Consider the following 27856-nt stretch of genomic DNA (forward strand, 5'->3'; position numbering starts at 1 on the left):
AGATGACGTGCTGGGGCCAGTTCTCCTGCACGAGCCCCGTGTCGCTGTCGTCGCCCCAGCTGGAGAGTCCTGAGGGTCTGCTGCCATTCCCTCTGGACACCTTCCGGCCAAGGTATTCTTCCCAGTCCGAAAGTTCTGCGCAGCTGACGACATCTCCTCCGCACAGCACTTGCTCAGGGTATTCTTCCCAGTCGGAGGGGCCTTGGGAGCTGCTGACTACACCGTGGGGCAGATCTTCCTCTGTGTATTGTTCATAGTAGGACACTTCCTGGGACAGTTCTGGGTCTCCAACCAGGAAAGGCTCCAGGTCATACAAGAATTGCCAGAATTTCATTTCCTCATTGGAGTCGTCCGTCTTCTCCTGCACTGCCAGTCCTGACCCTGCTGCTGCCTCCTCAGCAGCTCCAGACGGGGCAGCAGCTGCCGGCTCGGCCTCCGTGGGACTGCCGGGGAGAGGAGAGGCGCTGGGCAGGGCAGGGGCTGCCTCTGCTGCCACCTCTGTGCCCACGGGGCTGGCAGAGCTGGGCCCCTCTGGGGGAGAAGGCTGGGTGTCCCCCTCCTTCACTGGGCCCACAGGCTTCTCCCCAGAGCTGGAGCTCACATCGTCCTCCTCCTGGGACAGCTCTTGGATGAGCGAGACTGTCCCCTGGGACAGCTCTGGCTCTACTTCTTCTTCCTCTTTGTCACTGTTGGATGACCAGTCGCTGTTCGAAGCCAAGGCCTCCAGGCTCCAGTGCTGTGACAGCACTGGCCCTGCCAGTGCCAACACTGCCCTCTCCAGCTCCTCCCAGAGGTCCTGGGCTCCCAGAGGGGCAGACAAGGGGCTGGGGGTTCTGTGTGGGGCAGGAACCTGGCTCTCTTCCTCAATGTCAAAGTCCCAGTCGCTGTCCGGAGCCAAGGCCTCCAGGCTCCAGTGCTGTGACAGCACTGGCCCTGCCAGCGCCAACACTGCCCTCTCCGGCTCCTCCCAGGGGGCCTGGGCTCCCAGCGGGGCAGATGAGGGGCTTGGGGTGCTGTGTGAGGCAGGCACCGGGCTCCCCTCCTCACTATCAGCATCCCAGTCGCTGTCCGGAGCCAAGGCCTCCAGGCTCCAGTGCTGTGACAGCACTGGCCCTAACAGCGCCAACACTGCGCTGCTGCTGCTCCTTTGGGCACAAAGCGAGGTCCAAAAGAGTCTGTTCAGGGAAAGTAAATTTACTTTCCAGAGTTTACTTTTTCAAAAGAAAAAGTTAAAAAATCCAGGAAATGCAGAGAACTGAAGGGGTTATTGTTGAAAGGAAAGGCTATTTATGAAACGTTAGTGGTTTATAACTGAAAAAAAAAGAAAAAAGCCTTTTGATAAAAAGAGGGAAGGGAAGGTGAGGTGAGGTGAGGTGAGGTGAGGTGAGGTGAGGTGAGGTGAGGTGAGGTGAGGTGAGGTGAGGTGAGGTGAGGTGAAGGGAGGTGAGGGAAGGGAAGGGAAGGGAAGGGAAGGGAAGGGAAGGGAAGGGAAGGGAAGGGAAGGGAAGGGAAGGGAAGGGAAGGGAAGGGAAGGGAAGGGAAGGGAAGGGAAGGGAAGGGAAGGGAAGGGAAGGGAAGGGAAGGGAAGGGAAGGGAAGGGAAGGGAAGGGAAGGGAAGGGAAGGGAAGGGAAGGGAAGGGAAGGGAAGGGAAGGGAAGGGAAGGGAAGGGAAGGGAAGGGAAGGGAAGGGAAGGGAAGGGAAGGGAAGGGAAGGGATGGTGGGAGAGAAGCTGGAAGGCACAAAGGAAGGAAGGAAATTAAAAATTACAATTAAAAAAAAAATCAAAAAACAAAACACACACCAAACATACACCCCCAAAAAATCCAACCTACCAAGCAAATTAAAACTTAGAATATCTAAGCAAGTGGGGACTAATAAAATAAAAAGATAACAGCATTCATTTTAATCCCTTTGTTTTAATCCCTGTATTAGCTTTCACCATCCACTCTCTCTTCTGAAAAATAGCTCAGAATGTTTGTGTTTGCACTGGTTGTATTGCTCCATTATGCTGACATGTAAATATTGCTGATTTTGCCTACAGAAGCCGTGCAGCATGAAGGGAAATGCTGGCTAGGAACCCACATCCAAGTGACTGAAATTGCTTGAAAAGCAGACTTACCATCACTGTCACCAGCATGTGCAGGAGGTGTTCCGGCTAGTTGGTGTCCAATTCGACCCCAGAAAGATTCTATGAAGAGAAAGTAATTTTCAATCTAAAAATTGTTTTTGTTTTATAGGAATTGCACAGCACTGAAATGGCGTGGTGGCAAGGAAAGGCCATTACAAGTATTGGTTTATAACATAAAGGAAGGAAAAAGTCTTTGGTAAAAAAGAACAATAACAACAACAACACAACAACAAAAATCCCAAAAGAAAAACCCAAAAAAACCAAAGGAAAGAAAGAAATTTAAAATAGTAAAAAAAAAAAAAAAAAAAAAAAAACCAAACCAAAAACATGAAACATGCACCCACCCACAACCATTAGTCTCCAAAATCAAAAGAATCCAAACAACCCACCAACCAAACCCAAATGAAAACCAAATATGTCCAAGCAAATGGAGACCAATAAGAAAAAACCCTATAGTAGTAATTTTATTTCCTGTGTTAGCTTTCCCCATCCTCTTTCTCTTCTGAGAACATCTCACAACTTTGCTGTTAGCACCAGTTTTACTGCTTCATAGTATTTGCAATTAAGGACTATTGTATTTGCCTACAGAAGCTGTGCAGCATGAGGGAGATGCTGCCTAGGAACCCACATCGCAATTGCTTGACAAGCAGACTTACCATCACGAGCATGAGCAGGTGCAGGAGGTGCACGAGCTGCTTGGGATGAAACAGGAAGCCAGAAAGAGTCTGTTCAGTGAAAGTAAAATCACTTCAGAGGAGGTAAATTTTAAAAAGCAAGGAAATGCACAGAACTGGAAGGGTTATGTTTGCAAGAAATGGCATATTCAAAATGTTAGCAGTAGTGTAATTGCTCCATTATGTTTACAATGAAGTATTGTTATATTGTCTGCAGAAGCTCTGTGGCATGAAGGGAGAGGCTGGCTCTGAATGCACATCCAATACTGTGGACAATAATTGCTTGACAAGCACACTTACCATCAGGACCAGGAGTACGAGGTGTAGCAGCTTCTTGGGGTTCAATGCGATGTTTAAAGGAATCTGTTCAGAGAAAGTACATTTACTTCAGTGTCTTAGGGTATCACATAAGATGCAACCCAGAGGTATGTATTCTATTACCATCTACATCAGCTGTTCAGAGAAATGGGGCAGTATTCTTTATCCTCTCCATGACTCAGTCCTGACGACTCCTTCCAGAGGCCTGTGTCTGCCAATGGGCCATCAAGGCCTCACTGCATCACCCATAAAATTCCATCATCCCATTGTGAGATGCTCTGCCCAATGGGGAGAGTCAAGCATTTGTACCTGGATATAATCTGAGAGCTGGAACACCAGAACAACCTTACCAACTGGATTTCCAGAGGACAAGAGCTGCATAACTACCTCTGGATCTACAGAGGAAGACCAGACCCTTCTACAGGATCACTACTTCAGCAGAAACACATCTATCACTTCAGCAGGACTGCAGCCACCATTTTATCAGACTGCTACCACCACCCTGACCAACAGGGTGTCAGGTTGTATCCTGACTCTTTAGGCCAGTGTTTTCTGCCTTTATTTTAATTGTCCTATGAAATACTAGTTCTGACTTGGAATCTCGCACTGGTTAGTTTTCAAACTAGGACACAGTACAAGGTACCAGCTGATTTGGGTTCAAAGTGACACCAAAAAGACTCTGATCAGTGAAAGTAAATTTACTTCAGAGGAAGTAATTTAAAAAAAATGGAATGCAAAGAAATGCATTAAGTATTGTTGTATTTGCCTACAGAAACTGTGCAGCATGAAGGGAGATGCTGGCTCTGAACCCATGTCCAACTGACAGCAGTTGCTTGAAATGCGGACTTACCATCAGCAGGAAAAGGAGGAGCAGTGGGTTTACCAGCTGCTCGGAGTGAAAAAAGAGGCTGAAAAGTACCTGTTCACAGAAAGTAAATTTACGTCAAAGAAGGTAAATAAAAAAAAAAAAAAAAGGAAATGCAAAGAACTGAAATGGTTATGGTTGAAAGAAAAAACCTTTAAAAAAAGTTAATGGTTTATAACATAATGAAAGGAAAAAGTTTTCAGTTAAAAATATAAACAGAAAGAAGAAATAAAAGAAAAAAATTAAAAACAAAAACCCACCCACCCCCACCACTCCCCAAAACCAAAAAATTCAACCAACCAAGCAAGCAAATCTAAAATAAAATCAAATAAAATCAAAAATATCCAAGCAATTAGGGACCAATAGGAAAAAAAATTACAGTACTCACCATCCCCTTTCTCTTCTGAAAAAAGTATCACAACATTTCTGTTTGCACTAGTTTATTTGCTCCATTACGTTTAAAATCGAGTATTGTATTTGCCTACAGAAGCTGTGCAGCATGGAGGGAGATGCTGCCTAGGAACCCCCATCCAATAGACTATAATTGCTTGAAAAACAGACTTACCATCAGGAGCAGGAGCTGGAGCAGGAGCAGGAGCTGGAGCTGGAGCTGGAGCTGGAGCAGGAGCTGGAGCAGGAGGAGCAATAGGTCTACCAGCTGCTTGGGGTGAAACATGAGGCTGAAAAATAGCTGTTGAGTAAAAGTAAGATTTAAAAACCAAGGAAATGCACAGACTGGAAATGGTTATGGTTGAAAGAAAAGGCTGTCACAAAATGTTAATGGTTTATAGCAGAAAGAAAGGAAAAACACTTTTATTATTAAAAAAAAAAAAGAAAGAAAACAATTAAAACACGTAATAAAAGGAAAAAATCAAAAAGCAAACACCCATATACTCACCTCAACCACTCCCCAAAACCAAAAACCTACAAGCAACCAAGCATCCAAAACAAGAAACCAAACTAAAAAAAAATAATAAAAACAAAAACAAAACAACAACAACAACAAAACAACACCACAAGGAAATAGGGGACAATAGGAAAAACAATTCCAGAAATAATTTAAATCCCTGTCTTAGCTTTCATCATCCCCTTTCTCTCCTTTAAAAAGATACACAACATTTCTGTTTTCATTATTTTAATGCTCCATTATGTTTTCAATAATTGTTGTTGTATTTGCCTTTGTATTTGCATCTATACGGGGTGCTTTCAGTGCAACGCTAACCGAAAATATCTGTTCAGAGATATTAAATTTACTTCAGAGGAGGTAAATTTTAAAAAGAAAGTAAATGCACAGAACTGAAATGGTTATATTTACAAGAAAATATGATTAAAAAATATTAATGCTTTATAACATAATGAAAGACATTTTCTATATTTTCTATAACATAGAAAATTACAAAAAATCATTTAAAAAGTCAAAAAACAAAAACCCACCCACCCATCCGCTACTGCTACTCCACAAAACCAAAAAAAAAATCCAACCAACCAAAGCAAAACTCAGAAATACCCATGCAAATGGGGGCCAATTAAAAAACCCCACAATATTCACAGAATTCGCAGTATTCATAGAATGACTAGGTTGGAAAAGACCTTAAAGATCATCGAGTCCAACCCATGCCTTAACACGTCAACTAAAACATAGCACTGCGTGCCACATCCAGTCTTCTTTTAAACACATCCAGGGATGGTGACTTCATCACCTCCCTGGGCAGGTCATTACAGAACTTTATCACCCTTTCTATAAAAATATTCTTCCCTATATCCAACCCATATTTCCCTTGGTGCAGCTTGTGACTGTGTCCTCTGGTTCTGTCAGTGCTGCCTGGAGAAAGAGACCAACCCTGACGTAACTATGACCACATTTCAGGGAGTTGAAGAGAGTAATAAGGTCACCTCTGAGTCTCCTTTTCTCCAGGCCAAGCACCCCCATCTCCCTCAGTCATTCCTCACAGGACTTGTGTTCCAAGCCCCTCACCAGCCTCGTTGCCCTCCTCTGGATGCGCTCAAGCATCTCAATGTCCTTCCCAAACTGAGGGCCCAGAACTGGACACAGCACTCAAGGTGCAGCCTCACCATTGCTGAGTACAGGGGAAGGATAACATCCCTGCTCCTGATGGCCAGGATGCTGTTGGCATCCTGATAGAGGCCAGGATGCCATTGGCCATCTTGGCCATCAGGGCACACTGCTGGCTTATGTTGAGCCAGCTCTCAACACCCCCAGGTCGTTTTCCACCTGAGCCCTGTCCAGTTACACTGTCCCCAGCCTATAACATTGTAGGAGTTATTGTGGCCACAATGCAGGACTTGGCACTTGGACTTATTCAACTTCATCCTCTTGTACTCTGCCCATCCATTCGACCATTCCAGGTCTCTCTGCAGAGCTCTCCTACCCTCCAACAGATTGACACAAACTCCCAGCTTAGTGTCATACACAAACTTACTAATGAAAGACTCAATCCCCTCCTCTATGTGATTAATAATGATATTAAACAGGACTGGTTCCAGCACAGAGCCCTGAGGGACACCACTGGTGCCTGTCCCCAGCTGGATGCAGCACTGTTCACCACCACTCTTTGGGCTGGCCATCCAGCCAGTTCTGAGCCCAGCACAGAGTGCTCCTGTCCCAGCTGTGGGGGCTGCAGCTTCTCCAGGAGTTTGCTGTGGGAGACAGAGCTGGAGTCCAAATACACAACATCCACAGCCTTTCCTGCATCCATCAAGTGGGTCATTTGGTCATAAAAGGAGATCAGGTTGGTCAGACACAACCTACCCCTCCTAAACCCCTGCTAGCTGTGTCTGACACCCTGGCCATCCTGTAAGCGCTGTGGGATGACACTCAGTGTAAACTGTTCCATCACCTTACCGGGTACTGAGGTCAGGCTAAACGGCCTATAATTAACAGGATCTTCCTCCCCTCCCTTTTTATGAATAGGTGTCACATTGGCCAGCTTCCAGTCATCTAGAACCTTACCAGTGAGCCAGGACTGCTGGTAAATGATAGAGAGTGGCTTCACAAGCTCATCTGCCATCTCTCTCATCACCCTGGGGTGGATCCCATCCAGGCCCATAGATTTATGAACATCCAAGCATCTCAGCAATACTGTGACTGCCTCCTCCTGGATAACAGGGGGCTCATTCTGCTCCCTGACACCATCTACCAACTCAGGAGGACAGTTGTCCTGAAAGCAAGTCTTCCAACTAAAATATGAGGCAAAGAAGACATTAAGCACTTCTGCCTTCTCCTCATCTGCAGTTACTAAGTTCCCTTCTGCATCTAATAAAGAACAAAGGTTGTTCTTACTCTTCCTTTTACCATTACTGTATTTATAAAACCATTTTTTATCATCCTTTACAAATGTTGCCATTTTAAGTTCAAACAGAGCTTTGGCCTCCCTAACTTTTTTCCTACATACTCTAGGAGTCCCCTTAAATGCCTCCTGAGAAACCTCCTTCCAAAAATAATGCATCACTTTTTTATTCCTAAGCTCCTCCAAAACCTCCTTGCCCATCCAGGTTGGGTGTTTGCCTTGTCGTCTTATCTCTCAGCACACAGGGACAGTCTGTTCCTGTGCCCTCGAGATCTCTGTTTTGAAGCACGCCCACCCTTCCTGAACTCCTTTGTTTTTAAGAACTGCTTCCCAAGGAACTCTCTGAATAAGTCTCCTGAGTAGGCTGAAGTGTGCCCTCTAGAAGTCCAGTGTGAAAGTCATATTAATGTTCCTTCTGATTTCACCAAATAGTGAGAATTCTATAATTTCATGATCACTGTGTCCTAAGCGGCCTCCATTTCCCACCAGCCCATCTCTATTTGCAAATAACAAATCTAACATAGTCCCTTCCCTGGTGGGCTCACCCACCAGCTGTGACAAAAAATTGTCCTCCACAAACTGTAAAAATTCCCTGCACTGCCTTTTTTCAGCTGTATTGAGTTCCCAGCAGATGTCTGGAAGGTTGAAATTGCCAGCAAGAACAATGGCTGATGATCCAGAAACATGCTCAGGTTGCTTGTAGAATGAGTTCTCCACCACTTCTTCCTGACTGGGTGGACAATAACAGACTCACAGTAGGATATCAGTTTTGTTGGCCTTCCCCTTAATTCTTACTCATAGGCAACTTCATCGTCATTAGTTTCAATACCTATGGCATCCAAAGCCTTGCAAATATCAAGGGTTACCCCTCCACCTCTTCTGCCTTTCCTGTCTCTTCTGAAGAACTTGTATCCATCCAGTGCAGAATTCCAGCCATGTGAGTCACCCCACCACACTTCTGTGATGGCAATTACATCATAGCTCTGCTCTTGGACCATGGCCTCCAGCTCTTCTTGTTTGTTACCCATGCTGCGTGCACTAGGTAACAATGCACCTCAGCTGGGCAGCTGATTTCACTCCTATCTCAGGTTTACCAGCCTTGGGCTGGCTTCCAGACAGTCCAATTGCATCCTCTTCCCCCTTCAAACCTTGTTCAAAGTCCTCTCAACAAGTTCTGCCAGTTCACAAGCTAAAAACCTGCTACCCTTACCAGAGAGATGGAGCCCATCTCGTTCCAGTAGAGCAGGTGTTGTAAAAGTTGCCCCATGATCAAAGAATCCAAAATTCTCCTTATGGCAGCAAGGCAGCAACCCTTGAGCCACTTCCTGATAATGTGAGATCTCCTATTCCTTTCACGGTTTCTTGCAGCCACCAAAGGGACTGAGGAAAAGACTACCTGTAGCCCTGTACAACTACTTGTCCCAGTGCCCTAAAGCCCCTTTTAATTGCCCTGACACTCCTCTTTTCAATCTCATCACTGCCAGCCTGAGGTATCAGTAGTGGGTAATAACCAGAGAGCTGAATCAGCCCAGGCAGTCTCTCAGTGATATCCCATACCCAGGCCCCAGGGAGGCAGCAGACCTCTCTGTGGGGTGGGTCCAGTCGACATGTGGGGGCCTCTTTTCCCCTCAGAAGGAAATCACCCACCATGATTAACCTTCTTTTCTTTTTGATCTTAGAGGTGGTAGTCCTTCTCACAGATTAATCATAACTGGGAGGCTCACTGGGCAGATAATTTTCTTCTAAATCATCTGGCTGATTCTCCAGGCGTTCATACCTATTCTGAAGTGGCACCTGGCTTGGGAGTGAGAGTCAGGAGGAGTTTTTATTATTACCTCCTCGAGTAGGGACCCATTTCCACTCCCCTTCATCTACCAGGTGTCCTTCTATTGCCTAACAGTGAGAGTCACAGGAGTCCTCTGACTCTTGGTGGGCCTCCCTCAAGGATGGAAGGGCTGAACTCTGCCAATCTTTCACTTTCCCTGATGCTCCTTAGTCTTTCAACTTCCTCTCTAAGCTCGGCCACAAGTGAAAGGAGATGATTCACGTGTTCACACCACAAGCAGGTTCCCTCTGCAATGCCCCCTGAAAGCACTGATAAGCTCAAACAGTCCACACAGGAATGGGTCTGCACAGACACATCCTTTTTGGAGGGTTCCATCTGGTTACATGCTCTTGTACTAACTACAGTTTTCAATCACGTAAAAACCATTACTACCAGAAACCCCAAACCAACCAACCAACAGAAACACTGCACACAACACACAGTAAATCTGAGAGGCAACAAAAGCTGGAACTCTGCTTGTTCATCTGCCACGCAAACTGCCGTGCCGCTCCCTCAGAGCCTTGCCACGCTCCAGTTTGCCCGCTCTGGGTCGCCGCACTCCCTAGGGGTCTCTTTTAATCAGCCTGCTATTCAGGAACAGAAGAAGTAGTAATTTTAATTGCTGGGTTTGCTTTCAGCACCACCATTCTCTTCTAAAAGATGTCTTAGAATATTTCTGTTACCACTAATTTTAATGCTCCGGTATATGTTGACAATTAAAGATTGTGGTATTTGCCTACAGAAGCTGTGCAGTGTGAAGGGAGATGCTGGCTGGGGACCCAAGTGACTGTAATTGTTTGAAAGGCAGATTCCCATCAGGAGCAGGAGGTGCAGCAGCTCCTTTGGGCACAAAGCGAGGTCCAAAAGAGTCTGTTCAGGGAAAGTAAATTTACTTTCCAGAGTTTACTTTTTCAAAAGAAAAAGTTGAAAAAAGCCAGGAAATGCAGAGAACTGAAGGGGTTATGGTTGCAAGGAAAGGCTATTTCAGAAATGTTAGTGGTTTATAACAAAAAGAAAGGAAAAAGCCTTTGGTTAAAAAAAAAAAAAAAAAAAAGGAAAGAAAGGTAAGTTCTGGGAAGGGAAGGGAACGTAAGTTCTGGGAAGGTAAGTTCGGGGAAGGGGAAGGAGAAGGGGAAGGGAAAGGGGAAGGGGAAGGGGAAGGGGAAGGGGAAGGGGAAGGGGAAGGGGAAGGGGACGGGGAAGGGGAAGGGGAAGGGGAAGGGGAAGGGGAAGGGGAAGGGGAAGGGGAAGGGGAAGGGGAAGGGGAAGGGGAAGGGGAAGGGGAAGAGGAAGGGAAGGGAAGGGAAGGGAAGAAATTAAAATTGGCAATAAAAAAAGCAAAAAAGAAACACACACACACCCACCATCAACAATCCCCAAAACAAAAAATTGCAACGTACCAAGCAACTAGAGCTAAATGAAAACGTAGAATATCTAAGCAAATAAGGACTAATAGGAAAAGCCATTACAAAATGTGGCAAGCACTTACAAACACAATGTGTTAACTTTCACCATTCCCTCTCTTCTGAAAAATGGCTCAGAATGTTTGTGTTTGCACTGGTTGTATTGCTCCATTATGCTGACATGTAAGTATTGCTGATTTTGCCTACAGAAGCCGTGCAGCATGAAGGGAGATGCTGGCTAGGAACCCACATCCAAGTGACTGAAATTGCTTGAAAAGCAGACTTACCATCTGGAGCAGGAACAGGAGCAGGAGCAGGTGGTGTATCACCAGTTTTGGGTTCAAAGTGACCTTGCAAAGTTTCTGCTTGGAGAAAGTACATTTTAAAAGCAAGGACATGCAGAGTACTGGAATGGTTATAGTTGCAAGGAAAGGGTATTACAAAATGTTAATGGTTTCTAATAGAAAGAATGGAAAAAGCTTTGTTAAAAAAAAAGAAAAGGAAAGAGAAGGAAGAGAAGGAAGAGAAGGGGAAGGAGAGAGGGAGGTAGGGAGGGAGGGAGGAAAGAAGGGAGGGAAGGAGGGAGGGAGGGAGGAAAACAAAAACAGGAATACAAAAAAAAAAGAACCCAAAACCACACACCCACCCCACAGCAAACACTCCTCATAACCAAAAAATCCAACTCACCAAGCAACCAAAACCAAAGGAAAATTAAAAAACCTAAGCAAAGGGGCTCCAATAGAAAAAATAAATTACTCTAGTAATTTTGATCCCTCTGCTATCATCCAACTTTCTCTTCTGAAAAGTTACAGAACATTTCTGTTAACACTACTTTTATTGCTCCATTATGTTTACACTTAAAATTATTGTTGTATTTGCCTACAGAAGCTGTGCAGTATGAAAGGAGATGCTAGCAAGGAGCCCACGTCCAAATGACAATAATGGAGACCTACCATCAGGAGCAGGAGCAGCAGGAGCAGCAGGAGCAGCAGGAGGAGGAGGACGTGGCGATCCAGTTGCTTCGGGTTGAAATTGAACTTGCAAAGATTCTGTTTGGAGGAAGTAAACTTTAAAAAGCCAGGAAATGCACAGAACTGAAGGGGTTATGGTTGCAAAGAAAGGCCATTACAGAAATGTTAATAGTTTCTAAGAGTAAGAAAGGAAAAAAGACTTCAGTAAAAAATCAAGGGAAGGGAAGGGAAAACAATAATAACAAAAATCAAAAACTGTAAATGAAAATACCCACCCAACCACCACAACAACTACCCAATAACAAAAGATTCAACAAACCAAACCCAAACAAAAACCTAAGCAAATCAGGACCAATAGAGGAAAAAAAATGGTAACACTAGCAATTTTAATCCCTGTTTTATCTTTCACCATCCCCTTTCTCTTCTGAAAAGTCATAGGTCATTTCAGTTAGCACTACTTTTATTGCTCCATTATGTGTAAAATCAAGTAATGTTGTATTTACCTATGGAAGCTGAGCAGCATGAAAGGAGATGCTGTCTGGAAAATAACAGCTAAGAAACTATAATTTCTTGAAAAGCAGACTTACCATCAGGAGCAGAAGGAGCAGCACCAGCAGGAGGGGAACCAGCTTCTTTGAGGGAAAAGTGAACTTGCAAGGATTCTGTTCCAAAAAAGTAAATGTGAAAAAGCAAGGAAATGGACAGAACTGAAGGGGTTTAGGGCACAAGGACAGGCTGTTACAGAAAAGCTAATGATTTATAACAGAAAGAAAGGAAAACGCTTTGGTAAAGAAAAAAAACAAAGTATAGAAAAAGAAAGAGAAAGAAAAAGAAAGAAAAATAAAGAAAAAGAAGGAAAGAGAAAGAGACAAGGAAAGATAAAAAAGAGAGAAGGAAAGAGGGAGGGAGGGAGGGAGGGAGGGAGGGAGGGAGGGAGGGAGGGAGGGAGGGAGGGAGGGAGGGAGGGAGGGAGGGAGGGAGGGAGGGAGGGAGGGAGGGAGGGAGGGAGGGAGGAAGGGAGGGAGGGAGGGAGGGAAGGAAGGAAGGAAGGAAGGAAGGAAGGAAGGAAGGAAGGAAGGAAGGAAGGAAGGAAGGAAGGAAGGAAGGAAGGAAGGAAGGAAGGAAGGAAGGAAGGAAGGAAGGAAGGAAGGAAGGAAGGAAGGAAGGAAGGAAGGAAGGAAGGAAGGAAGGAAGGAAGGAAGGAAGGAAGGAAGGAAGGAAGGAAGGAAGGAAGGAAGGAAGGAAGGAAGGAAGGAAGGAAGGAAGGAAGGAAGGAAGGAAGGAAGGAAGGAAGGAAGGAAGGAAGGAAGGAAGGAAGGAAGGAAGGAAGGAAGGAAGGAAGGAAGGAAGGAAGGAAGGAAGGAAGGAAGGAAGGAAGGAAGGAAGGAAGGAAGGAAGGAAGGAAGGAAGGAAGGAAGGAAGGAAGGAAGGAAGGAAGGAAGGAAGGAAGGAAGGAAGGAAGGAAGGAAGGAAGGAAGGAAGGAAGGAAGGAAGGAAGGAAGGAAGGAAGGAAGGAAGGAAGGAAGGAAGGAAGGAAGGAAGGAAGGAAGGAAGGAAGGAAGGAAGGAAGGAAGGAAGGAAGGAAGGAAGGAAGGAAGGAGGAAAGAAATATAAAAAAAATCCCCAAACTAACACCCACCCACTCACCACTCCCCAAAACAAAACAAAACAAAAAACCAAAAAAAACCAAAAAAAAAACCAAAACAAAAAAACCCAGAATCCAACCAATCAAGCAACAAATCTGAACTTAAACCAAAAATGCACAATCAAATAGCAACCAGTAGGAAGAAAGCTTACAATAGTAATTTCAATCCCTGTATTAGGTTTCACTATCTTCTTTCTCTTTTGAAAATTGTCTCAGAACATTTCTCTTTGCACTAATTTTATTGCTCTCCGTTATCATTACAATCAAGTATTGCTGTATTTGCCTACAGAAGCTGTGCAGCATGAAGGGAGATGCTGTCTGGTAACCCACATCCAAGTGACTGCAATTACTTGAAAAGCAGACTTACCATCAGCAGCAGGAGTAAGAGGCTCAGCAGTTAAGGGTTCAAAGTGAATCTGTGAAGATTCCCTTCCTGATGTTAATGCTTTAACTTTGGAAGCTGCCAATGAGTAGAGATCCATAAAGTGTCTAAGCACGTGCTTTAAATAAAAGTAGAAGGAATCATTACTGCCAGGCAAGCTACACTTAAATGCCAAATAGCACACATCCAAATTTTTTACAAAAGACAAAACATTTCTTTTTAGCAAAGAGATCAAATACAGATTGTAAGCCAGGCATAATGTCAGTCCCAGGACTTAAACATCAAAACATCTAATGCTGGATTTTGTATTTTTTCTAAAATAGTGAATATTGATATCATTGAGGAGCAGAGAATGAGTCCACACCCTAGTAAGAAGATGCTTTGATGAGACGTTTTCAAGTATGCAGTACAGCATTGAGCTCTTGATACAATTTTTTCATTTTATTTCAATACAAGACTTAGTGCAGGTTCAATTTCTGTTCACAAAAAATGACCACACAGTTTCAGGCTAATGTTCACACTTCCAAGATGAGTCAATTGATTAATCCTTCCACTCCACAGGGGGGGAAAAAGAAATGGTAGTAACAGAAGAAACGTCACAAACCTACAGACCTCTGCAAACAAATAATCTGATTGCACTATAATTGGAAAAATGTAACTATTTCCATGTATGCAGTGGAAGAATGTCCCAATTTTGTTATATTGATTGGATTAATGATAAAATTAGCAGGACAAAAGAGCACAGATGATTTGGCAGTACTGGTAACTTTATATGTATCTCAAGTAGTCTCAACTATTTGTTGAACTTATTGGTCTTCTTTACAATGGTTAATCACATTTTATTTGTGATTATTTTCCCATTCAGATAGTATGACACTGATCTTTTGAATGTAAACTTGTGATACAGACAAAAATCAGCTTATTACCACAAACAGATTTACAAAGATTTTTGTAGTTTTTTTCTTTCCTTGGTTTCTCATTGCTGAATTTCAGAATAGTTGTTAACACTGCTAAATTCAATCAGGTTATTTCATTGTGGTTTCTAGGAACCAGCAGTGTCAAACCAACCCATATCACATCTTTTGTCATCAGAAAGAATCTACAAAATGTCTTGGTGCTGTGGTTCTAGTTCTGAAAGAGGATTCTTACAGATTATAAGGCCTTTAATTGAATTGTGCTCACCACAGACTAATTAACACAGTTCTAGAGGATGTGTCTGCAAACAACTGCACTGCTTTTAATGACAAGTGCTCCTAAAGTGATTCCTAACTCGTTACTTCACTCAAGATTGCAGGATTGCCCTTCATACAGTTTGGTATAAAGTAAAACTAAAATCCATTAGGTGACGTCTGTCTATAAAAGGCAAATTTCATAATAAAACCTCAATAATGAGCTTGGAAAGGAATCAAACAGAAACTAGAGATGAGGGCAGAAGAGAGAGAGGGAAAAGGTGGAAAGAGAGATGGGGAAAGGGAGAAAGAGGAAAATGGATGGAGAAAAGGAAGTTCACAGTGACACAGACTGTGAGCCATTGGTGCTGTTTGTATATGTCCTGAGTTACCAAGTGCACCTGAGGCTGCCAGGTGAACATGAACTTTACCAGTCTGTCCCAGCAGCGAGCTCCCCAGCATGTACTCTACTATGTTAATTATACCACAAGCACTTTGTGCAAATATGAAATTAGACTTTTTGTATTTCTGATTCTCTTCAGGAGAAAAAGAGGGAACAGGCTGCAGATGCTTCTGCAATCATTCTGAGGTCAAAAAGACTGGGAGTTGGGATGGGATAAAAAGAAAAAAGAAGCTGCATCCACCACCGAATTAGAAAAGCAGGATTTAAAACCTGTGATTGCAACAATGCCTCCTGTGAAAAGATGCCACACATGGAACCTTTTGTGCAGCTCTAAAATGGATCACTGTACTGGGAAAACATTTTTAATTCTACCCTTTGATGGAAAAGTTCATCTGTGCTAATTAAGCCTCATGGGAATCTCAAAGTATTGCATATTCCATATTTCCATCTTTTAGTGTGGAAACACGATAATCCATACATAATTTATATCTTTATCAGGCATGTATGCATGCAAGAGAGCAACACTGAGAATTTTACAGCTTAGAATCTATCTTTCTTGAATGTTTGATTTTGTGACCCTGATCCTGCAATTTTATACTACATTAGAACAGAAAATCTAGAACAAATTGTAAGGCATTACTGCAGAAACTTACACACTGTATGAAATACTTATTTTGTCTAAGATCCTTGCAATTTACTCATTTACCTGCTCTTCAGACAGAGAAGTAAAATGAAAGAAATATGACTCACTCTGCCTTTTGCTCTCTCATTGGGAAAAAAAATCTGTCTTGACACTAATATATTCTGCACAGCTATAAAGACTAATGGCTAGTTTCTGCAGAAGACATCAAACTTAAAAACAATGAGGAGACATTGCACTGAATCCACTGAATCTATGTTTAGAGCCAAAACTATGGTACATTTTCTGTTAATTTATCTTTTTTCCTACTTATTCTTTTGTCCTAACAAAATCAGTATTTATATATAATATTAATTATATTTATAATAAATTAATATAATAAATATAATTATTATATGTATATAGAAGCTACATGAGCAAAATAGCTTCTATATTAAACATTCTAAATATCAGGTTTTTTAAATGAGGACTGCTCAAAACTCCATAATTTATTCTAGAACTGTGGGTTGAAAAAAATCTGATACTGACCAAAATGGAGTATGAAAATCTTGTATTTTTTATTTGGTTGGTTTTGTTTGTTTGTGGGAACCTTACTTGGTTTTAGTTTTGTTTGTGTTTTTTTTTTTTCTTTTTTAATTAGTCTTGTGTATATTAATGGGAAAAAAAAGAGGGAGATAGAGGGATATTAATTTTCAGGTACATATACTTCTGTCCATGTTTGTATTCCCATCAGTTATTTGACGCTGTAACTGCAAAATTAAAAGTTACCATCATCTCTGAAATACCATGTGCAAGAATATACATGGACATTGTTTTTCTGCTGTTGACTGTAATCGTTTTGAAGCTTTTTGCTCTCCACATGCTCAGAGCAGTCTATCTGCCTGTTGTGTCTCAGATGCCAAAAATGAAAGAAAATTAAAGCAGAAAAAATGAAACAGGATTGGTTTTAGACTCTAACCTGGAACAACAAAGCCTCTGGCTTGCCCCTCACTGCTTCCTCTGAAAGGGTCTCCAGCTGCAGGCTGGGGAGCGGCGTGGCTGCTGCAGCACCTGCCACGGCCTCCTCTTTGGCCTAAAGGGCAAAAAAACCCAGTACCAGTGGTAATTCTCCTTCAGACACACCAGCTGGGATGAACTGGGTCCCCTTGAGCCCATTGAGTGGACTTGCATTGATCACCGGACCTAACATCCATGAATAAAGTACAAATGATTGAATTTTCATTGCAAATAAATCTCTAATTCACAGTGCTGGGAGAGAATGCTACCAAGAAAATAAAAAAAGCACCTTGCCCTGGTCAGAAAAGAGAACGGCCAAGGACATGGCACATATGTACTACTGTGAAAACACGGCAGTTGCTGCATGACATTCACTTCCAAAGTCTGAAAGAAGCCAGTATGAAGCTGGTGGTGGCCCAAAGAAAATTTTCTCTCAGCACAGTTTGCTGTAGGTGATAAATGCAGTTTAGGTTCTGTCATTTTCTATGAACATTAAAGGAAAGAGACTTGAAAAAGATACCTGAAAATATAATTAACAACAGTTTTGGTGAACGCAGAAACTAAAATAAAGAAGAGAATCCCATGTTGCTAGGAATTAAAGATGTAGTAAGGGAAATCAACACTCCAAGGTAATGAAAACACTTCTTTTGCTCTATGCTGCTCTAGATTAAAAAGTTATGAAACCATCTGCCTTTAGAGCTAGAGTTGAAATAGTCCTTTCTCCTAAATAATTAATATGTACATCTTTATTAGACCTTCAAATAGTCCTATAACAGGGCACAATTGTGCAAGTCAGAGGGAAAATTTGAGATTACTATTAAGTTTAAAATATGATTTTAAAAAATACCACAGAAGTTTCTGACCAAAGATTATGATTTCCTGCCTTTTCTTTTCCTATTTATGATGTTTCATAAGCTAAAGGAGCAGACAAAGCCAAATATGGCCACCAAGTATGTGACCTCTCATTATTCAGTAGAGGATTAACCATAAAATTTGTGTGTTCCATTAGTCTTCACTTGTCAACCAGAAATAATGCTCAGTGAGGGAAGGAAAGTGGATTTTGGCATAACTTCTACATTTAGAACAAGTTGTGTGTGTACTACAAACTTGCATTTTATTTCACTGAGGTTTATTAAGATGGAAGAAGTTAAGCAGGGAAACTTCAACACTAAGAAAAGGAAGTTGCTTTGCAACAACTTCTCTCTTCCCCTGAGAAGAAGCAGTTCTAAGGCTTTGGCGTGTTTGGAAACACAAATCAGAGGGAACACTTCCAATTCTTACCTCATTCAGGGCGTCTTCCACAGCTTTCATATGATTGATGAGCAACTCTTTGTCTCTATTATAAAAGAAAAAACAAAACAAAACAAAATAATGGAATATCTTTATGGAACTGAAGCTCTACCAATGTAGAAATTAATCTTCTGCTACTTTATGGAGGTCATGTCTTGTAAAATAATTGTTGATTATTATAACAGTTATAAACTGTTCAGGTTTTCTCTCTTTTTCATATCTCCAATGCAAACCCTAAAAATAGTTAATGTACCACTATTTGGTTCATTTCCATATGAAAGATGATTCTGTTGAGGATAAGCAATTCAAGTAGATGTAATTATAGGTCTATCAATGAACAAGTATTATGGCTTGGATATAGAGGTCATAAAAAGTCTCTAGCAGGGTGGTAGTATATTCTTGTATTGGAAAACACAGAGAGATTCTGTTTATTTCATCTGCTTTGCTTATATGTTCCAAAAGGAGAAAAAAACCCTATTTGTTGTGAAGAGTTGCTATAATAATGAAGGGAAGGGTAGCTTTCTTGTTTGATGTTCAGCTGCTCTATACAGGGAAAAAATGCCAGTTTTAAAGTCACTTTTCATTAAAATAACCTTTACTGGATATATGTATGGCCACAAGGAATGCTCTTTACTGAAATGCCCAAAATAGATCGGGGCAGGATGAAAACGGAATGCTTTCTAGAGCAAGTCCTTCTGCAGGTGACACTTGCTTTGATCAAATCCTACCATCATTTGGTATGATTTGATAATTTTAATTAGCTTGTTAAACATTTCATTGAGGACTATGCAAATTGCATTATATCTCTGGTGCATAAAACCCTTAAAGCTTCTCAGATGCTGCTCTTCAGGGGTTGAATAATCCCAGGTATGATGAGAAATTTTAATTAACTAATTTTTTTTAGATCCTAGCCATGGAACAACAATATTCATAATACATATTTCATGCTATGATAAGTATTAGAAAACAAAATCTGCAAAGATTTAATTTTTCACATGGTGTAAAAATAGCTTAGCAATAACCTCCTTCAAGTCAAGGGGGCTCCTTTTGACTTTTCAAGACCTGTGCCTGAGCCTTTCCCTTCACTCAGGGTTGTTGTGTAGTGGTGTGGGGATTAGGGCTAAATCCAAAACTCCCTGAAATCAGAACAAAGATCTATCTTGTACCACAGGAAAGGCTAGGTCCAAAATGGGTTTCAGTACCTTTGGTGGCAAAGACCTGTCCCCTATCTGATGCTTCTGTATTCACTATAAATAAATTGTATCTGTCTACAAAAAGATGGTGTGGAAACACAGAGAACAAGCAATCATTTCCTAAGTAAACAAAACTTTAAGGATCTGCCAAAGAGATGTTCTCAGAGCAGTAAGATAGAACAGGTATTTTGTTTGCTAGTTATTTCAGCACCCAGAATTTGGAGCACTATTATGGGATAACTGCATAAAATGTATGACCTAGTATTTTGAACTAACACTTTTGTTTTTAGAAGACTATCCCTGAATTTAAAAATAAAAGAGACATATGTACTTTTCTCTTCTAACCTTACACTGTACAGGGCTAAAACCCTGCCCATGGAAGTAGGAATTTAAATTTTTATTTACTTTAAGTGACATCCCCCAGGCCCCAGTGCTCACTTTACTCCCAGTTTGAGGGCAGGTTCTGCCTCCTCAAGAGTCTCCTGAAGCTGTTGCTGGTCCTGCTCCGTGTCTTCCTGGAGTCTTTTCTGGTGATACAGAACCTGGTCTCTGCTCCTCAGCTGCTCCATTGTGTTAGAGAGGTTCTGCCACAGCAGACAGAGAGCAGAGTTACTCTTTAGCCCAAATAAACTTCACTTTATGCCACTGGCTACTGACCAACGTGGAAGACAAATTGATTGCGAAGTAGATTTGGACCACTGCATACTAAGGTTTTATGAATTTCCTAGAAAAAGCATTACTGATTCAGAAACCCCTAGTTTTTAGTATATTTGCTATGTATAAATGTGCTTTAGAAAACAAAATTATTGTAGGCAAAACCCCCCAAAACAAACCCCCCTTGAAGTATTTTCCTTAAATCGTTAAAAATAAAACATAGATAGCTTTAAAAAAAATTTAAAAGGAGTCTTTGAAGTGTTGTCTCAGTAGCCTAAAATTCCATCAGACTGAGTAGCGTGTGTGTATTTACTCCTGTTACTTTATTTTCACAAGGACTATACTATTTGGCTTATTTAACAAAAGGTAAAATTCTGTTGACTGTTCCAGAAGAATAGGCTTACCAGCAGAGATACATTAGCGGCTTGGCTTCTATCTGGGCTGGCAAATGAGTGCAATTCCAGTCTATTACTCAGCTCCTGAAGCCGTCGCTGGTGTTCTTGTAAAAGCAATCTTGCCTCCTGCTCACGCTGCAAAGCATTATCTAACTCCTCATGTATATTGTCTTGGTTGATTTTCTGGAGAGAAAAACAAGTTGTGCCTGATTCTGTAACTATATTCAGTGGTTTCCCTACCACTGAGTGAGTTCCACTTGCAAACATACCAAATTCTAAAACAAATGCATGCTTAGGATTAGTATTGAGGGTTTTTTAACATGAAGACAGATCACTGAACAGTAAGACTGAAGACCAGTTAATTACTGTATTTTTTATAAAGAACATTCATGTAAAGTCTTGGCATTCAATATTCTATTCAAATTAGGACCCTAGGATGCAAAACCTCAATATTTAGAAGGAAAAATATGCAGATCAATGATCAAAATTTTAGTGGATAGCTTATTAATCCTTGTAAACACCTTTGTGGATTGTTCTTCTCCTCCAAAAACTGTTCCAGAAAGAAGAAATAATTCTTCAAGGAAAATCATTATCTGCATTTCAACTACAATCTAAAATGTGATGGTAAAATGTGATAAAATTTTCATCTAATTGTCCCAAAGCACTAAGGGAATAAAACCTGTTGAGAACAGAACTGAAGATGATTAGATATTTTGGAGTAAAAAAAAAATCCATTTTATTAGATAGGAACAGGAAGGACAATAAGTGAGACATCATCTAGAGCATATTATCTGCTTGGAACTGTTTGGATTAGGACACATTGCCAGGTTCTACCAACTAGGCTTCAGGTTAGGGAACCCACAGTGTTTCAGTAAGTTAATCAGCAACAGTAAAAGACTCGGGAGAATTTTGTGCATTTGTGTTACTGAGAACGTAGGAAAAGGCTTTTTTCCCCCACCATAAAGTTACTTCTTCAGAGAAACAGACCTACTAAAATTTGTATTGTATTTATTATAACATTCATCAACATCCATACCGAGTTTAAACTGCTATATTTATATTTAATGAACTTCTCATAAACATTCTTATTGAATACCCTCATTCCAGCTGACTTTACTCTGTTGAAGTGAAATCTTCTTTTAGGATACATAAATCATCACAACATTTCCAACAAAAGGGAGAACCTAAACTGATGAACACCAAACTGCATTTTATACAGGATACCTCCTTCTACAAATCAAAAGGAAACTCCAGTGGAAAAGGGGTCTTTCTAAATACATCTGTCTTCTAGTTTAGAGATATTTACAAGGCAAGGTTTCTGCAAAATTCTGTTGAAAGTAAATCAATTTTATGCTTGTTTTCAAAAAGGACACAAATCAAAAATGTGTAGAAAGGAGAATCTCTTTTAAGCAAGGGAGCCTCCAAATCAAATGTACTTACATGCTGAAGTTCATTTAATTGCTCCTGCAGTCTGTGGGCCTTTTCAGCATCTTTTTGCATCTCACTGAAAGCCCATCTGCATTCTGCAAGCTGCAGGTGCAGTGAGCGGGACTCTATCTCTGCTGCATGAAGCCTTTGTGAAAATTCCAATATTTCTTGCTGCAAGACTGCTATGTTTCTCTGTCAGCAAACAAAAACAAGTTGATGGGCTATAAAATCTGCTATGTCAGCAATAAAATAAATCGTATTTAAGACCCAAGAAAATGAAGACAAAACTATCATTTTTTCCTCCACCTCTAAAAGACATACACAAGGGCAAAAGTTTGAACCTGTCACCTGCCAACCCTAGCAAGGGCTACAAATTCTGTTTACATAGAAGTACTATTTTCACCTAAAGTCTCCAATAAAAGATTGTCGGAGAAAGAATTTATCCTTTCATTTTGGTTAAAGGGAAGAAGGTTATCTTAACTGAAAGAAAGGATAGTAAACATGAGAAAGTAGAAAACCATAATAAAAAGCATCCTTAACATTTACATCAAACAAAAAGCAAACTTGCTCTTATAAGCTAATGTAGATCTGATAGACCTTGAAAAAAAATCTTTTATTTGGATACACTAAACCTCCTCCAAAAATTCTTTGTCAATAAAAGAGAAGACCTATTCACACCCTAATGTGTGACAAATCAACTTCTGAGTGCCCATATAGTGGTATTTCATTGTCATGGACTAAATGGTGCTATCAAGGGAGCTTCACTGCTGCTGTAAGCCTTCTGTTTCCATGAAGGAGGACTGTAAATCTGCTTACTGTGCTGGGCAGTCTGTCATACAATCCAGCTTCCAAGGCCTGGGCATTTACTCTGTGGAGCCCACAAGCCAGCCTCTGTATCAGGGAGTCTCTCTCCAGGTAGCCTCTGCACCCAGAAGGTTTCCCTTGAACTGTCTCCATCAGTATGCTCAGGTTGTCCATCAGTTTTGCAAAGCAGTTCCTGGCTACACTGATGAGTGAGTGTCCAGAAAGCCAGGAGTATGCATCTTTAAGAAACAGCAACAAAAAGAAAACATCAAGCAGGTTATTACTTCCCATGTCCTGTAATATCATGTTCTTTTTCATTTATACAGGATGGAACCTGTAAATATTCTGAAACACAGAATACTGAATCTGAAACACTGTTCAAACTTCGCTTTTTGAGGATATTAACTCAATTTATTGAAAACAGCATGCTCAAAGAAAAAAGTGCCTGAAAGTGCATCTAAGCACATTTGATGCAATGACAACTTTTATACCAATTTAGTATTTAGCCTTCTGGAAAATGCATCACCTTGTCTTTCTCCTGCTAGTTCCCTTTATTCACATAAATTGTCCCTCTTCTAATATCCTTTTTTTCTGTGACAAAATTGTGGGGATTCTGAAACTAGAGATTAATAAAGAACCAGGGATGGCAGCAATGCAGATGAACCAAGGAAGCCTTTATCAGTTTTCACTGTAAATAAACTCCAGAAACACTCTCCAGCCTTCTGCTTCCATGGCTATAAAATATATATAAAATATCCTATCAGCTGTTAAAGAAAATGAATCTGTTCCAATAGTACAGAGATGTGATCATTCAGAGAATGTAGAAGACGGTTATTATTTTACCCTGCAATAAAATTACTCCTTCAGGGAAACAGCCCCACTAAAATTTGTATTGACTAGGTCAGGATATAACCTCTCATCAAAGGTGTGTATCATAATATTCAGAAATATCTCTTCAGAGCTACGATCCAGAATAGTTTAGATAAAATCATAAAAATAGAAATTATATGACCACCCTTACTTACTTATTTTTAATATATTTCTGCTACAACAATACAGTGTTAAAATTACCTTGTGTGCTCAGAACATCCTCCAGTTCAGAGACGGAGCTGATTATTGCAGTATAGAGGTTAGAGCTAGTCAACCAATCAAGTGCTTCAATACAGTCAACTCCTTCCTCTTCAAAACCTGGGAAACAGAATTGCAGCTATCAGGATAAGTGGATCACTAAGATATGGCACACTCCAGCTCTTTCAGAAATTAACCAAAAATAAGCATAGAAACAACAAATTAGTCAAGACAATTTAGACCATTTTAAGTATGCTTCCAGAATTACTAAAAAAGACCAGTAGATTAATCTTCTAATTTGCAAAACATTTATGATATACCATTTGTCCTTGCAGAGGGAAGTATAAACTGATCTGGCAACAGAAAGGGGCAAGTAGACATAGTCTCTAAAGAAAAATTCAAAATCCTATGCTAATATTTTACTTTAATCAAAACGCCATTTTTGTGGGTTTTATTAGGAAATAAATATTAAAAATTATTTTAAAAAGAAAAGGAAATACCTTTTCTAAAAAAAAAAAAAAAAGAAAAGGTGATGGTTAATAATTTAGGAACATTGCAAGATATTTACCACAGAGAAGATGCTGTAGCACCTAGTTCTGAAATTCATAACACAAATATCAAAAATACCAGATAGTGTTAAATTCATGTGCATAATTGCAATTTTACCTGCAATGCTTAACATAAAACCCAGCATTTTCTCTTAGAGTGAAATACATTTGTCAAGCAACATAAAAAACATAAATAATATTTGTCCAAATATCATTAACTATGTCTTTATGTCCCAGCAATAATAATAATCTTGCTCTTTGTTATTCCTTAACCATATAATTTGTCATGAGAACATTTCACTTACGTGACACATGCCTGCCTCTGGATTCTCCCACACAAACTTGAATTCCAGTGCATCCTCTGGAGCCATCTGTCCAGACGAAAAAGGTGCCAGAATATCGGGCCAGAGCCCTCAGCCTGTGAGCGGCCAGAACTGCAATCACAGCTCTTCGGAAGACGTAAATCAGGTGCTTGGCTCTTCTCTGCCCCAGCCTGCCTTCAACTTGGCTGTTTCCCACATTAGTAGGGAGAGCATAAAGGAGGCTGATGATCTTCTGGTTCAATAATTTGTGCTGGTTCACCTGTTCCTGGAGAATGTCTCTTTGGCAAGACACAGAGCACAGTCTGCCGTAGAGAGGACACAGGGCCCCTGACAGCAGTGCACAGGCTGCCAGCAGGGATAAGCGTGCTTTGTGAGCATTTGATAATGTGTTTGTCATGGAATTGTTTTCGTGGGCCAGTTTCTCACGGATTTGTTCGAGGCCATACAGTTTTTGCCTGGTTTTCTGCACTGTTTCTTCACATTCCTGCAACAGAAACAAACCAAAAACTAAAAGGAAGAAATATTAACTAGATGGTTTTTACCTAGACAAGAGCAAAAAGAAAATTCTTTGTTTTGCCATTCAAAAAATGTATTACAGGAGTAAAAAAATTGTAGTAATGGTGGGGATGAAAGTATCTCCTTCTAGTAAACTATTACAGAATCAGATATATGAAACCAAAGCAATGATAGGAGGGAAATTTACAGGATCATCAACTGCAAATTGGACTCCTGATTTCTAAGAACAATCCACCAATACAGTGACAGCTCACAGAAGGTCCAATACCGCTTCTCTGCCCACAATACAGTTTTATGAGTTGACTTAACACTACTAGTAACATCCTCCAATTTCAGGGAGAGCACTGCTCTACCAAGCAGAAAGCCAGTGTAAGTGAGAGAAAAAAGGTAAGGAAGGCTGGAACGTGACGCTAGACAGATTAAATTTTTCAGCATGCAAAGACTTCCAGTCCTGAAATCTGCATCAACTAAAACATTATTCTATGAAGTAAGTTGCAGCAACTCACAAATAACAAGGGACATCTATTCCCTTTATTCACAATGCTTTTAATTGAAACAGGTGTGAAGGAATGTGATGGTAAAGACAGGAAGTGGTGGTTGTGGAATAACAGGTAACATTTTGGGTTGCAAATAACTCATCTAACAAGCAGTGGCAGTTTCACACTTTAAAACCACTTCTCACTGTAGTATCATGTCCTGGTTTAGGGCAAATGTGGGAGAAAACCTCTGGAAGGAGCTCCAGAAAGAAAACCCCCACGGCCCCTTGCCCCCACCTGGTTTGGGAAGAATTTCCTTGGAGAGAAGTGGGAAAAAAACCGGTTTATTTAACAAACAAGACACCACCCAGCACAAAAAAAAAAAAAAAAAAAAAAAAAAAAATTAACAACGCCAGATGACAAAAACCCTTTCACCACTCTGAAGAGATGACAAATTTAGAAAGTGTCTTCCGGGCGTGGTCGCCCAGTTCTTGGTCTCTGACACTGGGGATGGCTGCTGCAAATCACCAAATGCAGGCTCCTGGTGTTTCTCGGTGTTTCCCAGGTCCCAGTACGGAGCAGGTTATCGTGATATTCAGGAGAGGGAAAGAAAATAGTCCAGGGAGAAAAAATTGGGCTGCTTAGCTAAACTAACTAATAAGCAAAGGCAAAAGCAAAAGCAAGAGCAAGAGCAAGCAAGCAAAGCCTCTCCTAGACAACAGACCATGGGGGGAGGTGAACCGACTGATAACAAGACAAAACAAACCTTCACTTTCAGAGTCAGTTCTGAAAGCACAGGACATAATATCAAACATAAACAGAACACACGATTTGGGATACAAACACCATAACATCACCCTAGGACAGTCACAAATGCACATTTTCATTGATACACGACACGCATTGTCCACAACAATTGCTGTGTTGGTTGGGTTCATCACTTGTACTGGATCCATTAAAGGAGGTCTTGTCAGCCACTGAGTGAACTTAGACATTCAACATGAATTTACCTTGCTTTTCTCTCAGCACAGAGGCAAAGGAAAAATTAGATCAGGTGCTGTTGTTGTGCAGGATCCTTGCTCATTCTGGAGCTGTAATTCACAGCTCAGCTGGAGTGGTTCATTCACCACTCCTGGGCAGAAAGCAAAATGCCTGTGGGAAACAAAGTCATCTGTTCACGTGAATAAGCAACAATAGCACAGAACATCAAGGGGCCACTCTGACTGTGACCATGTCTCCTAGTTGTTAGCCATCTGGGATAGGTACTTTGCACCAGGGCTGTGGGCAGAGTTAGATAAAACCTTGCAGATGACAAGAGACCTCAAACTGAATGATACCAGGCAAAAATTGGGTATGTCTGATGAAAAGCCCACTTTGGCTTTAGTTAGCTTTGAATCAAATTCATTTCCAGGTAGCATTTGTTTGAATTATTTTAAAAACCACATTCCTTGCTTTGGAATGAACCATGAAAATATTTTGTGTTGAGTTTAATCAGTGGGAGTTGTTTGGTTTTTTCTTTTTGGTAAAGAATGGGTTCTGCTTTGAATTTTCTTCTCCCAGTTCTCTCCTAAGTGATTTATGCCTTAAGCTCTTAATAAGTCTGTAGGTGAGAAATACCTAAAGTTCTTGAGAGACGAAACCAAAGCAAATAGCAACCCTCCTCCTGTCAGCAGGATGGGTTATCAGTTACACAACACAGATGCACAGAGCAGGTTTATCACAAGAGTGCTTTGATCTCCAGTAATCAGCTGGATACCTTCAGAACATCTTTGGAAATTAGGGTGAGTAAAAACTGCTTGTGGGTTCCATGCCATTCAAAAGGCAAGGCCTTTAGGCCTCCAGGCAGAGGACACCAGGAAAATGGCACAGGCAAAACCACATTTTGTTCCCAGTCACTGAAAGCCCTGGAGATGCCAGGGAAGTCACATACTGGCAGGTGGGCAAATCTCTCCTCTGGCTTCCCTGCAGTGGGGTTTGGGTGTCAGGATTTGAGTGTCACTGTGTATTTATTCCACCAGTGCCTGCACATACAACTGGTTCCTGTATCTTCAGCTGTGAATGCTTCAGTGCAGTGGACTTGCTCTTCTCTCTTTTATATCTTTCTACTGTACAAATCCAGGACAATGTTCTGTTCTTTTCATTCATACTCATTCTTGCAAAGAAAATCTCACAGCAAGAAATTGGACAAGCAATGGAAAAAAGAAAGTGGGAAAGCAAGAAAGCAAGCAAGAGAAAGAAAGTGAGAAAGCGACAGAGAGAGAGAAAGAAAGAGAGAATAGAGAGAAAGAAAGAGAAAAAGAGACAGAGAAAGAGAGAAGGAAGGAAGGATTCCAGGAAGGGAGGGAGGGAGAAAGGGAGAAAGGAAGAAAGGAAGAAAGAAATGGAGAAAGAAAGAGAGAAAGAGAAAAAAGGAAGATAAAGAAAGAAAAAGAG

General features: G+C 41.1%; 1 protein-coding gene across 1 annotated transcript; it reads right to left on the reverse strand.

Annotated features, from left to right (window-relative positions):
- Positions 1–10505: 10505 nt before the first annotated feature.
- LOC140681966 (coiled-coil domain-containing protein 171-like) lies at positions 10506–25815 on the reverse strand. Its single transcript, XM_072922735.1, has 11 exons — positions 24414–25815; positions 23564–23680; positions 22505–22731; positions 21701–21880; positions 20270–20443; positions 19650–19795; positions 18010–18064; positions 13506–13638; positions 12081–12155; positions 11476–11571; positions 10506–10884 (listed from the first exon to the last, which is right to left on the reverse strand). Exons 1-11 carry the CDS (start codon positions 24826–24828, stop codon positions 10694–10696), a joined length of 1809 nt encoding a protein of 602 aa, XP_072778836.1. The 5' UTR covers positions 24829–25815; the 3' UTR covers positions 10506–10693.
- Between the last annotated feature and the right edge of the window lie 2041 nt (positions 25816–27856).

Source organism: Taeniopygia guttata, chromosome Z, assembly GCF_048771995.1.
Source record: "Taeniopygia guttata chromosome Z, bTaeGut7.mat, whole genome shotgun sequence".
NCBI lineage: Eukaryota > Metazoa > Chordata > Aves > Passeriformes > Estrildidae > Taeniopygia > Taeniopygia guttata.

Excerpts from the sequence above, each read along its gene's own strand:
- LOC140681966 (XM_072922735.1), bottom strand. The coding sequence starts at position 24,828 with ATGACAAACACATTATCAAATGCTCACAAAGCACGCTTATCCCTGCTG. Across the intron at positions 22,732-23,563 it reads GGATGTTCTGAGCACACAAG|ATGCATACTCCTGGCTTTCT; the intron begins GTAATTTTAACA and ends TGTTTCTTAAAG. Across the intron at positions 13,639-18,009 it reads TGGAAGACGCCCTGAATGAG|CACGTGCTTAGACACTTTAT; the intron begins GTAAGAATTGGA and ends TTTTATTTAAAG.